The sequence below is a fragment of the Piliocolobus tephrosceles genome, chromosome 3, assembly GCF_002776525.5.
Source record: "Piliocolobus tephrosceles isolate RC106 chromosome 3, ASM277652v3, whole genome shotgun sequence".
NCBI classification, from domain to species: domain Eukaryota; kingdom Metazoa; phylum Chordata; class Mammalia; order Primates; family Cercopithecidae; genus Piliocolobus; species Piliocolobus tephrosceles.
The window spans coordinates 113,257,287-113,271,483 of record NC_045436.1 but is presented as its reverse complement, the minus strand read 5'-3'; the positions used below and the strand labels follow the sequence as shown (position 1 = coordinate 113,271,483).

Genomic DNA, 14,197 nt, shown 5'->3' with positions numbered 1-14,197 from the left:
CTCATGAAAAACTCATAAGGGAGGCTTTTATTATCCCATTTTACAGATGAAGAAATTGAAGCACAGTTTCTAGGGTTGTATAGCTGTTAAGTGGCAGAACTGGGATTTGAACTCGGGCAGTCTGACACCAAAGATCAGATGTGTAACTGTTATATATTCTTCCTTTTCTTTCAGGTTATTGTTTTCAAAGACGTAAAGTTAACTCCCAGGGGATATATCCAAAGAGATTCTATTCCCCAAATACTACATGGTACATTCTATCCCTCCACCTTCTTTGACATACTTCCTTTGCTTCCCATTTGGTCCAACAGTAAAATAAGAATGAAATCACTATGCCCAGCACAAAATCCCAGAATTCATCCCAATAAGCCAGCTGACTCCCATTTGGTCCAACAGTAAAATAAGAATGAAATCACTATGCCCAGCACAAAATCCCAGAATTCATCCTAATAAGCCAGCTGACAGCCCTTCAGTGAAGTACAGTTGAATTCCTCAGGTAAAGTTATCCAATAAGGAAGAAGTTCCTTCAGCCAGTTCTCACCTCATCCATAGATCCCTGTCCTTTGCAAGCAAGCCAGGTAAAAACCAAACCGAAGAACACACCCAGTGCCATGATGATGTAGGGTATGTTGGTGATAATCAAAGTAGTGTTAATCACAGACTTCAGTCGACTCGCCGTCTCTTTATCAATGAGAACACTCTGGAGAGGCAAGAAAATAGTATTCCTTTGATGACTAAACATCCAGTGTGTAACCTTTTTTTGTTATATCTTTCCTTTATTTAATACAATTTGGGAATCTCCTCCTGTTAGCAAACGAAATATACTGAAAATCCATTTATAAGTCAGAGTAATCAGAAGGGACATTTATTCATTAATATCTTGTCTTCTCCTGAAGACATCTTTTTACTCTTAAAATAGATTGGAAAAAGGAGGTAAAATGTATTCAGAAATACTGAGACAGTATCATCTTTTGTTTTATGTCAGATAATTCCAATTCATCCTTAAATATCAGCTCAGCATCACTTCTTTCCAAAAGTTTTCTCTGGCTACCTCAGGCCTAGTCAAAGTCCTCTTCCCTAAGTTTCCATCTCACTCTCTACCTCCATCATTGTCCTTGCACACTGCATTGTACCTGTTTGTCCTGCAATGACTGTGAAGACCCTGAAGGCAAGACTTAACCTCAGTCACCTCCACACTGGGTATAGCACCCAGCACACAGTAGGTGCTTGATTAATGCTGGCTGATTAAATGAATAAATAAATGAAACACTCCAAAAATGGTATGTGGAAAGTATAATTTCTTTCTTGGTTACATCTATAGTAATCAGGACCACGGCCCTCTACAGAAAGTGCTCAGCGAAGTTGTGGGCTAACCAGAATTCCAGAGACTGTTGATAGTAGGAAATATACTAGAATAACACTTAGTGTATGCAGAGCAGAAGAATTACCACCTAGTGTAATGACTGAGGTATCTGAGGAGCTTAATTCCATAGAAATCATGAGCAACAATTCTGGCCTAGTTTACGCTTAATTTGCATTGGAGGCCTGGCATAGTTGCACATGCCTGTAATCCCAGCACTTTGGGAGGCCAAGGCAAGCAGATTGCTTGAGCTCAAGAGTTTGAGACCAGCCTGAGCAATGTGGTGAAAGCACCTCTCTACAAAAATACAAAAATTAGCTGGGGCTGGGCATGGTGGCTGATGCCTGTAATCCCAGCATTTTGGGAGGCCGAGGTGGGCAGATCACTTGAAGTCATGAGTTTCAACATGATGAAACCTCATCACTGCTAAAAATAGAAACTTAGCCAGGTGTGGTGGTGGGCACCTTAGTCCCAGCTACTTGGGAGGCTGAGGCATGAGAATCGCTTGAACCCAGGAGGCAGAGGTTGCAGTGAGCTGAGATTGGGCCACTGCCCTCCAGCCTGGGTAACAGAGCTAGACTCCATCTCAGGAAAATAAAAAATAAAAAAAAAAAATTTAGCCGGGCATGGTGGCACACACCTGTAGTTCCAGCTACTTGGAAGGCAGAGGTGGGAGGATCACTTGAGCCCAGGAAGTTGAGGCTGCAGGCGCCGAAATTGCACCACTGCACAGGGTGTGTGACCCTGTCTCAAAAAAAAAAAAAAAGAAATTTTTTTTCATTGGATTGAGTCAGTAGATTGGGTTCTAAGACAGTTTTTCCAATAACTGGCTAGAGTTTTCTCCTCGGTAAAAAGGTGGTGCGGCAACAGTCTCCAAGGTCACTTCCAGGTCTAATATTTTATTTTTCTAGAGAAGAGAATAATCAAGCTGTTCCTAGGAGGCAGCAAAAATACAAGGTTCCACTCCACACACCTGGACTTAATCTAGTCTTTCACAAAAAAGCAAAGTAGAAGTTGGGGGTGGAGGGACTTCAAATATGCCACTACTTAACAGAAATGGGCAGAAAAGCGTCCTTCTGCATTTTCAAAAAGACCTACTTTCATGCCCCTGCCCACAAACAGGAACATGGATGATCCAGGAGCAATTGCAAAGAGATCCTATAAATTGGTAAATATTGCCTGAATTTTTCCTATGAAACAATAAAAACCTCATCTTAGAAGTGTCATCACAAACCCTTAAACGTTTGTAAATGTGAATACCAATATAATGCTAAATGAAGAAAAAAAGATATAAAATTGTATCTATCGTATGATTTCAGCTATGTAATAGCAAGAACACGAAAATATCAGGAGTTGACATCTGAACTGCACCTGTCTCTGAGAGAGAGGGACTTATCAGTAATTTACTTTTTAAATCAATTTTTAAAAAAATGTCTAAGAGTTCTATAAAGAGCACACGTTTTATAAAATGTAAACCATTAGATTACCTTTTAAAGTTGTTATTGGTAAAAACTGTACAACACATTGATTAAATAAAATAAAAACAATATTATCAGGCTGACGCAGATTTTGTGAATAGTGATTTTAATTTTTCTTGCTAATCTGTTATTCGATATTCTACAAACAGCAAGTATTTTTAGGAAATAGAAAAACAATAAAAAGTAAAAATTTGCCAGTCAAGAATTTATTGAAGAAAAAAACCTGCGTTTTTTTCCTCAAGCTGGGTGGAAGCAGGAGAAACTGAGGAGATATAACTACAGTAAACATGATATGTGATTCAGAAAAGAATTTATCACAGGTGTCTTAAACCAGCATGGTTTCAAAGGAGGAGGAGACAGAGGTCTAGCTGGCATCTATCTGAGTGTGAGCTATTTCCCTGCTTCAACAATGTCTGCCAATGGCTCATTTTCCTGTTTTTGTTTCTTACATGAGCAGCTCCCCAAAAGGGAGTTTTGCCCAAATAGTGTTCTTGAGAAGGAAAATTTCTTTCCGTCATTTCTCCAAATCAGCTCTCAGACACAGGTAGATTCATGTGAACATTTAAGTGACATTTTCAGAGGAATAACAGGTTTTAAAAATCTTTTGCCCTTTTGTCGTAACTTACACATAACTACAACAGTAGACATCATAATGGATTTTTTCTGAGTCTGAAAACACCCGTGGCTCCCTCTGTCTCAGGACTTACCTCATTGAGGTACATCACTGGGAAAACCATGGTTCTAATGTCTCCCGTTTCACTACAAAGATAAAGGATGAGATTGTTTCAGAGACATCCTCATCACAATGGCACACTTTCCTGGACAGACACATTTATATGAAGATTCCAGTACACTTACTTCTTAAATTACCCAGAATTTACGGATTTCTTAGTTATCTTTGCAAACATATACACCACAAGTTAGATTCCAGTCTGTCTAGCAATTCAAGTGCTGTACGTTTATCAAAACACAAGATACTGAAGGCAGATTCCTTAAAATGATTACTATTTCCTTAGAGTCATCAGAGAAGGCTCCGGTTGACAGAACAAAGCTGTCACTCCTCAGAGTGTTTTGTAACTAGGCCACTGAAGTACCATCTTTGCAACAAGAGCCAACTGAGCACGTACCACATGCCAGCTCTGTGCCAGGTGTTTTTGGGATATTATCTCACTCAATTCCTACAGTAGTAACATGCAGCAGGTATTACTGTCCTAGGTTTACGGATGAGAAAATTCCGACTCAGAGAGGCTACACAATTTGCCTAGGATCACTAAAAGTAAGTGATGGAGCCAGAAATGTAATTCCACTTTGATTCTAAGGTTCCAGCTCTTAACTACTAAATTATCCTGCCTCAGAAATACATACACAGATGACAAAATGCATTCTTGTAAACCACATCTACTTCTTAGAAAAAGCCATGACACCTGGAATTAAATCTGGCAAATTCAATGAGGTAAACAAGTCAAGTTTTATAGATAGATGATTATGCATAGTTTTGCATCCTGTTTATTTCATTCAACTTTATATCATAATTTTTCTCATATCTAAAAAATTCCCATTGAAAAATCTGAGCAGGAGATTATACTTTGGAATCCAAATTAAGTTGCAGCATGGGGAGGTAAGGCTAGACTCAAGAGATTGTAACTATACAAATGAGAGCTATGGTTGGCCCCAAGTGGGACCAGTGGGAACAGAGAGAGGGGAAGAGGAAGAGACTCTGTCTCAAGTCTCTGAGTGATAGAGTTTGGATACTTTTTCCCCCAAATCTCAGGGTGAAATGTAATCCCCAGTGTTGGAGGTGGGGCTTGGTGGGCAGTGGTTGGATCATGGCGGTGGATTTCTCATGAATGGTTTAGCACAATTCCCTTGGTGCTGTCCTTGTGATAGTGAGTTCTCATGGGATCTGGTATTTAAAAGTGTGTGGCACCTCCCCTCCTCTCTCTCTTGCTCCTGCTCACCCCATGTGATGTACCTTGTTCCTGCTTCATCTTCTGTCATGAGCAAAAGCTCCCTGAGGCATCCCTAGACATTGAGCAGATGCCAGCACCATGCTTCCTGTACAGCCTACGGAACTGTGAGCCAATTAAATCTCTTTATAAATTAACCAATCTCAGGTCTTTCTTTCCTTCCTTCCTTTCCTTCCGCCCCTTCCTTCCCTCCCTCCCTCCTTCCCTCCCTCCCTCCCTCTCTCTCTCTCTCTTTCTTTTTTTTTCTCTGAGACAGAGTCTTGCTCTGTCACCAGACTGGAGTGCAGTGGCACTATCTCAGCTCACTGCAACCTCCGATTCCCTAGTTCAAGCGATTCTCCTGCCTCAGACTCTCAAATAGCTTGGATTACAGGCACCCACCACCACGCCCAGCTAATTTTTGAATTTTTAGTAGATACAGGGTTTCACCATGTTGGCCAGAATGGTCTCGATCTCCTGACCTCGTGATCCACCCGCCTCAGCCTCCTAAAGTGCTGGGATTACAGGCGTGAGCCACTGCGCCCAGCCAGGTATTTCTTTATAGCAACACAAGAACAGCCTAATACACCAAGAGAGTCAAGGTGCATGAGAGAAAGGCTTAGTGGAGTGGATAAAAGTTGACTAGATAGTAAGGCTGTGTGGCCTCTAGCAAGTTACCTAAACACTCTGCTTCTGTTTCCTCATCTGTAAAATGGGGATAATACAAGGTTATATGTGAATCTATATAAGGTGCTAAGAATAATACCTGATCCATGGGAAGCACTCTGTAAGTGTATGATTAAATACAACAAGTAAATTCCAAGACCAAGACACCCATGAAAATGCTGATCCTGCCCTATCCCTGAAGGGCAGGGGTGAGCAGACTTAGGTGAAGTAGGCTGTACTCCTCCTGCCATCAACCCCACCAGAAGGGCAATGGAGCAAAACTGCTGTCTCCTCCATAGAAAGAAGCAAAACTTACACAAAGTCATCTAATTTTTTGACATAAATGTTGATTTGGAACCTCTTGGCTGCTTTTAGGATTATTCCAGTCAACTGCAAATCAGAGAAGTGAAAAGGAAACATTAGGATTTATTAAACTGCAAACAACTTTTTCAATAGAGCACCATTTCTGTGTAGTCCTGATAAACAAGGTGACCATTACCATGTGTGACAGGCAGAGTGGAAACAAGTAAAAGTGATCCCCAGAACAGAATGAGAACCATGTATTAGGTGGCTGGTACACCAATGTGTCTCAAACATGAGTATGAATGTGGGTCCTTGGGAATCCTGTTAAAACGTAGGCTCAGATTCAGTAGACTGGCCATTTCTAACAAGCTCCCAGGATGCTGCCACTCTGAATAGCACAGCCTTAGAAGGACTCCAACAGGAAGGAGACCCAAAAGATAGCCTGTCACGTCTGGATTTCCAGGCAGTTGTCCAGAGAGCTAAGCAGAGGGTGGTGGTCACTGCCAGAGAGTGGCATCCAAGTATAGGGCCCACCTAGTACAGCCATGGGGGACAACTGCAGCACTTGTCTTCCTTAGGGCAGCTCCATCTTTGCACTAAGGTTATAAGACTGCATTCATCCCTTGGTGACAAGCACTGCTAACAGTTTGGCTGATCCAAGGGAACTGATCAGCTGATGGCTAAGAGAGAAAAGGGAGAAAACCACACACGATCTTATTCACCAGAGCGTAAGATCAATGGTTTCTCAAGACGCAAATGCAATGTACGTAGCTAAGAGTGTGAAGTACCCATAAAATACTGTGCTAAAAGAATGTTCTTGCTTTTTTTTTTATTGGTCCGTAATGTTCAAATTCCAAAAATGAAGACATGGTTAGCATGGTTTTTGTTTTTCTCCTCTATGAATACGGGATTAAATGTGTATTATACACACACACACACACACACACGTATGTCTCCTCTATGTATATCTGATACCTTTACAATTAATAAGATAATAAACTCTCAAATAACCCGCAGAAAGAAGTTTGCCAAAAGTGCCTGAGGTTAATATACATATTCATATTTCAACCAAAATACTCCTGGCAGTGGGGAAGCAAAGGGACATCTTTAACTTTTTTGATCTGTGTCCCAAGGGGAGAAATAAATATATGTTGAGGTCCAAGGCTAGCAACAGAAGATTGACCGGGTTACATAGGTCCAATCTCAGTAGTTTCCAATAACTGAGTTTTTACTGTTGCTTTTTGTTAAAGGCAGGTTTGCTTGTATTTCTGCTATTCAATCCACACAATTCAGCCTTCTAATTACAGGGCTAGGAGACAATGCCTCCACCAGCACTAAACTGAATTTCTCCCACTTGAATATGTATATGAAAGTAAGGATGTTTTTAAAGAAGGCTCAGGACTAAACTGGTGAACACTGTATAGACAGAATAAAACATAGGCTCTTTTACCAGGAGGAAGTATGTACTCACAGGATTAATGTCCACAAATGTCTCATGGTCTTCCTTATTTGGGTGCATGCCTTCTATGGCAGAAACAAACCTCTCATCTGCTTGGTAAAAGTGTGGGAAAGACATAATGATGGGTGCACCTGCGTTTGAAGGAAAACAGAAATGAATGATGCTGTTCTTAAAATCTAAGCTGAATATAAAAGTTCCTGGCCACAGCCTGGTTCCTAAAGAAAAATTAAAAAGCTACATATAAATTAACTTGGGCAGGCTAAAACACCATTCTTTACCTCCTAGTTCAGGATTTATACTTCATTTTCTGACATCTCATTTACCCCCAATTTTCATTCCTCATTATATACTGAAGTTCAGGCTGAACTATTTATTCTTCAACATATATTTACAGAAGTTAAAGTATAAGTGCTTCATATACATTATTTTAATTAATGCTCCCAATAGCCCAATGAAGTTAGAACTATTAGCCTCACTTTGCATTTGAAGAAAGTGAGGTTCACAAAAGTTACAAAATTTACCCAGGGACAGCTAGCCATCAGGTTATGAAGGCAGAATACTAAGTGAATGAGGGGTATTGTACCTCAAAGCACTAGTTTCAACTACAATTCTCTAGGAGTAAGTGGGCTTTTTATTTCTTGTTATTTCTAAAATTAAAAAAAAAAATTGTGGTGGTTTTTTTGTTTTTTGTTTTTTTACCAAAGATAGGCACGATCTCAGCTCACTGCAACCTCTGCCTCCCGGGTTCAAGTGATTCTCCTGCCTCAGTCTCCCAAGTAGCTGGGACTACAGGCATGCGCCACCACACCCAGATAATTTTTTTGTATTTTTAGTAGAGACAGTGTTTCACCATGTTGGCCAGGCTGGTCTCAAATTCCTTACTTCAAGTGATCTGCCCGCCTCAGCCTTCCAAAGTGCTGAGATTACAGGCTTGAGCCACCACACCTGGCTTATATAAGTTTTTAAGAGTTAGCCTGGCTGTGCTATGCACCTAGCCTCTAACCAGATCACAAAGATTCTGGGTTTTTTTCCTTTCCTATTCATTTTGAGAACCAAATAAGTACTTACGTAAATTTAATGTTTTTTATATATATCTATATATATATATAGATATATATATAGAACCAAATAGGGAAACAAGGTACTAAGGAAACCTATTCTAGATCTGGCTATTGAAAAGAAGAGAGGGACCCAGTAATTTCTGCCAGGGCAATATATTTTTGGAGAAAGGAGCTTATCGGCAAGTTATTTACATTTGCTTACATATCCACCAGCCCGTGGCTCAAGGAACACATCACACATCTCTCACATGCACATGCATTTTGCTGTTTACTGCTGAACAGTTCCACAAAGCCATGACTTCCTTCTTTGTGTCCTATAATGACCTTGAAAATGTATTTTTAAAATCTGTTGGGGGCTTAATAAGGACTACTGTCCTGAGTGTTTTATATATATTATTTCTAACTCTCACAACCTCAAAAAGCTATAATCACCTCCCTTTTATTAATGAGAAAACTGATGTCTGGAACCCTCCTTAATAAACTTTGGCCAATTTGCCAACAAATAGAATAGGATTCAAACCCAGATCTGCCTGACTCCAGAACACTCACTCATCCTGCTATCCAAAATGTTTCCCTGGAGAATTCAAAACACTGGAGGATAATCCTGGAGAGTTTCACTGCAGTCCCAATTTGGGAATACACAACAGGGAAGAGGAAAAGGATTGTAGCAAGAAGTTTAAATGTGTAAAGGAGAGTATTTCTGTTGATTCTGGCATCAGCTTCTTGACGAAACAGAATTTAATAAAGACAGCAAGAGAAAATACATCTACATTTTTGCTTTGAGCCAGATGCACACCAGATGAGGGGGCAGGGACACTGTTTCAGGACTATTCACCAGTAAGGCAATGGGGGAGATCACAACCAGGAACTTGTCCCCATGCACCCTTGGTCTTTATCTCCAGGTAAAGGGCACCATGTTCCCTCGCACAATGGTCCCCAAACACCTAGATGCCATCCTTATGGAAATCACTTGTTAAAAGTGTAGATTCTGGGGCCGTGGTATGTTCAACATGGGACCCTAGGACATACGTGTGTGTGTGTGCATGCTTGTGCACGTGTGTGTATACTTATATATATACTATATACATATCTAGTATATTAAAATATAGCAAATATATGTATATGCAGATATATGCATATTTATAAAACTATATATAATTTGTTAATATATTCATATATTAGCAAATATATTAACATATACATACATAAATATATATATACACACGTGGCTGTTAAACCTAGTCTTCAAGATGAAGAAAATACTTTTGTCAGTTGTATATTATATATACACACTATATAATATATACACACAATATAATATATAAATGATATATAATACATATGTAACATATATATAACACATATATTATATACATACATAAATTTTTTTTTGATACAGGGCCTCACTCTGTTGCCCAGGCTGGAGTGCAATGTTGCAATCATAGCTCACTGCAGCCTTGAATTCCTGGGCTCAAGCGATCCTCCAGCTTCAGCCTCCTGAGTACCTGGGACTACAGGTGTATGCTGAGCTATGACCAGCTAATTTTTAAATTTTTTGTTCAGATGGGGTCTCCCTGTTGCCCAGCAGGTCTAAACTCCTGGCCTCAAGTGAGCCTCCTGCTTCAGCCTCCTAAAGGCTTAGGATTACAGGCATGATCCACTGTGCCTCACCAACATATTTTTAATAACTCTCCAGATAATTCTGATGTCAGGCCAGGTGTGGGGGTCACTGCCCTCTCAGACAAGGATCAGGAGGTATACTGCTGACCTCAGACTTATTCCAAAATGATATCTTATTCTTTTTTTTTTTCTTTTTTAAAAGATGGAGTCTCGCTATGTTGCCCAGGCTAGAATCAAACCGGACTCAAGCGACTCTTCCACCATAGCCTCCTGAGTAGCTGGGTCTACAGGCACACACCACCATGCCAGGCCTGAAAGGAGATTTTAAAACGAGTTAATACGGGAGCAAAAGTGAGCACATTACTTTATTCAAGAGAAAGGGACTACAGAGAGAGCTCTCCAGAGAAACTTTAGAGAGGAATTGTAGCCAAAGAGGGAATCACAAGGCAAATATGAGAAGACCCTGAGTTCCGCCAGAGATCTGCTCAGAGGCAGGAGTCACATCCAAATCGTGTTCCCTCTCTGAGCCCGTTTCCCCACTTACAAAAACAGGCCGCTGAATATCTACTGTCTGTAAGGTCGTTGTGAATAATTCTGCAACTTGTGGCTATTAAAACTACTCTTCAAGATGAAGAAAACAGTTTTGTCAGTTGTGCCACTGATAATTCTGCCTCATTCACGGAAAGGAGCAGAGTAGCTCTGACATTAAGAAACACTGGGACATTTGTGTCAGGGTTTAAAACTAACTCTGCTTCAAAATCACTGAGAATCTTTGCCATGATATGTACTTTCTTAAAACCAAGTTGTCCACTTTTTCTTTTACCATTTGTTTTTGGCCGGGAGGTGCGGAATCACTCTATTGCTCAGGCTAGAGTGCAGTAGCACAATCACAGCACACTGCAACCTCAAACTCCTGGGCTCAAGCAATCTCCCTGCCTCAGCCTCCCAAGCAGCTATGACTACAGGTGTGTGCCGCCACACCCAGCTAATTTTTTAAATTTTTTTTTTTTTTTGTGGAGACAGGGGTCTTGCTATGTTGCCCAGGCTGATCTTGAACCCCTGGACTCAAGCAATCCTCCCACCTCAGCCTCCCAAAGCACTGGGAACACAGGCATGAGCCACTGTGCCCAGACTCACCATTGTTTTGAACATGAAATCAGTTAATGTTTTGCATGCATTAACTACATGCAAATATGTAAAGTACTTAGGACAGCGACTGGCATATATCAGGTGCTTAGTAAACATGAGCTATTATTACTGTTAAGACTTCTAAACCACTGTCCAGAAAAAAAACACGACATGGCATTCTAGAAATAAAAAGCATCACAGAAAAGCCAATAATTTTTTTTTACCATTCAATAGCCATGTTATGAAACATTATTCTTGAAAGAAACTGATGTTTCTATTGGGCTGACAACATATTCTTTTCTGTTTGTTTTGTTTTTTAGAGACAGGGGTCTCACTATGTTGCCCAGGATGGACTTGAGAACTCCTGGGCTCAAGTGATCATCCCACCTCAGCATCCTCAGTAGCTGGTACTGTAGGTGTGCGCCACTATGCCCAGCTACATATTCTCTGTTGAACTCTAATCCTTCTGCATTCTTGACACCCCTATCATATCCCCTCTCTTGAGTTCTTACCATTCTTGCAGATGCTGACATTCAGAACTCCTGAGCCCAGGCAGTTTCCCTCAGGTATACAGAAGCCAGCATTGTCTGACGTATTAGCTAATATTTCTGCAGGAACTTTATACCGAAAAGCAGGCAGTCCCTGTACACTCTCATAGTCACTGAAAGTAATATACACTGACCTGTTAGGATGTAAGAATAAAAAGTGAATGTGGACTCTGGTCATTATAATCTGCCCCAAATCCACAAGTTAGCAACAGTTCTCAGGTACAACATGGCCAGAAGCTCACAGGGTAAGTAGAAAAGAATGTTTGGAAGGCATTCTGTCAGCTCAACATGTAATAAAGCAGAAGATGAATTGTAGTGAAAGGTGTTTAAGTGGTAGCAATGGAGGTATTATCCAAACAAGAAAAAACAGTATGTGGTAGAAAATTAAGATGATAACATTTAGAACGGAGACTCACATAAAAAATAAGAGGCCTCTAGACCTGCATGGACACATGCCAGTGTGGACGGGCCACCAGCAAAGCCAGGAAAGCCAGGGGAGCCAAAGCTAAGGTAGAACAGGCAGCGATGGCCGTGGCCTCGTAGGGTCTTAGGCACTTGTAAAGTGTCACATTGGACAGATATTTTATTAGAATATACACTTTGATATTCATTCCTTCCCCCCACCAAAAAAAAAAAAATCAGATTCCATGTTTTGCCCCAGTCATTTATTTAAATGGAGTTCAACGTAATTCTGCCTTTCATTCTTACTGATTTCAAACATGGTCCCATGTAATATGACCACCGCTTACACTGCACAGTGCCTCACAGACCACTGTGATGTACAGTCACCAGTGAGCCTTCAGCCCTTCCTTGGAAGGCTGGCCGGAACAGCCTTCTGGGCCTCACTTTTTCATCTCTGAACCAGCGCTGTTGATACATCTCTTGCAAGGTTGTGAATAACATAGGTGGTTTCACTGCACGAACCACCCCTACAGCATTTTTTAATGAAGTATTTTAGGCACCAGAAAGAGAAAAAATATTCTAACAAATACCTTTGTATCCGCCACTTAGACAAATAAAAATTATATTATGGATATAACCAAACCTATCTACATAATGCTCTTGATTCCATTCCTTCTCTGTCTCCCCTGAGGAAACCACTCTCCTGAAATATGGACAATAGTATCCTCTATTTGGCTTCCATGTAGAGACGACCTATTGACTGGAAGTAGGCCAGGTCAATTTATGCTTGACAGAGCATATCATAGTAACTAAGAGCCAACACTTAATATTGGTTACTGTGTGACAAGCCCTGGGCTAAGTATTTTACTAATACTAACTCATTTGTCCTTATAACTTCTAACATAGTTAACAATTTCTATCTTTGTTTTTTACAAATGAGGAAAGTGAGGTACAGAGTGGTTAAGTAATTTGCCCAAGGTCACACAGCTATAAGTGGTACAGCTAAGATTCAAACCAACAGTCAGGAGTCTGTGCTGTGAACCAGTACACTATACTGTCTCGATAAGCCATCAGCATTTATCACTGATTAAACATAAATATCCATGCATAATAAGTGTGTCTGCATATATTCCTCATGCTTTTAGTGGTCTTGCAGTGAAAGACCTTATTTTTAAAAAAGAACTTATCTTTAAAGCTTTTACCTGCAAAAATCAGATGGGAAGACATAAAGGACCTCATCTTTGGTTATTAGTGGGTGAAAAGAATCTCCATCTGTTCCATTAATCATATTGCACTTGTCTGTTATCCACCAGTCAAGTGACCTATAATTGGTAAGCGCAAGAAAGAGTAAAGATGATCACATTTGAGTTTAGATTCTCTTAAACGGTCAGAACTTTGCAAGATTTAACTGGAGCTATCTACCCACAGTATGTTATCCATACACAGACACAACAGTGTTAATTAGATCAAGGGGGAGAAAAAGTAGGTCCCTGGCCCCAAATCAGTTTTCATAGAGGCAATGGCCAAATAGCCCAAAACATGTGGTGGTTTGAAAAGTATCTGTGCTGTAGCTACTACACGTCACTCAATGACTACTAAGCAAGAGTGGGAAGTTTCACTGGCTGTAATTCATGCCTGGCCATGATAAATCTATAAATCACTAATATTTACTCTGTAAGATGTTTTACCACCACCTTGATTTGTAGAATAATAATTACAAGACTATTTGCATGTTTTTATATTTTTCATCCAAAAAAGGCTAAACACATTTTTTAATGTAGAAGTAGGTATGTAGTTTAAACGAAAACTGAAAAAATAATTCCACTGATAAATCATTAGACTTACGTTTTCCCATTCCATTCCACAATCTTTGTAAAGTTAAGGTAATTGTCTTCTCCAGTTAGAAAAACATAGTCTCCATCATTAGTCCCATTTTTCTGAAAATACGTGAATACGATCATTTAAAGTAACTGCGATAATTTGACGACAACTTGGCTAGGCTATGGTGCTCAGTTGTTTGGTCAAACACTAGCCCAGATGGTGCGTGTGATTAGTATCTACAATCAGTTAACTTTAAGCGAAGTTACCCTCAATGAGTGGCGGGGCCCCATCCAATCTGTTTAAAGCCTTACAAGCAAAAACAGAGGTTTCCTAGAGGAGGAATTCTCCCCAAGACTGCAACATTGAACTTCTGCCTGAATTTCCAGGTTGCAGCCCGCCCTACAG

The 14,197-nt window shown here is 40.3% G+C and overlaps 1 protein-coding gene across 1 annotated transcript in view; it reads right to left on the bottom strand.

Annotated features, from left to right (window-relative positions):
* Nucleotides 1-14,197, bottom strand: part of SCARB2 (scavenger receptor class B member 2) — a 56,486-nt gene that overhangs the window by 4,030 nt on the left and 38,259 nt on the right. The window contains exons 5-11 of the mRNA XM_023222512.2: nucleotides 13,817-13,908; nucleotides 13,174-13,293; nucleotides 11,534-11,703; nucleotides 7,225-7,343; nucleotides 5,767-5,840; nucleotides 3,546-3,597; nucleotides 542-700 (exon numbers count right to left, since the gene is read on the bottom strand). Of these exons, the coding sequence (XP_023078280.1) occupies nucleotides 542-700; nucleotides 3,546-3,597; nucleotides 5,767-5,840; nucleotides 7,225-7,343; nucleotides 11,534-11,703; nucleotides 13,174-13,293; nucleotides 13,817-13,908 (786 nt within the window). The remainder of the gene's footprint in view (nucleotides 1-541; nucleotides 701-3,545; nucleotides 3,598-5,766; nucleotides 5,841-7,224; nucleotides 7,344-11,533; nucleotides 11,704-13,173; nucleotides 13,294-13,816; nucleotides 13,909-14,197) is intronic.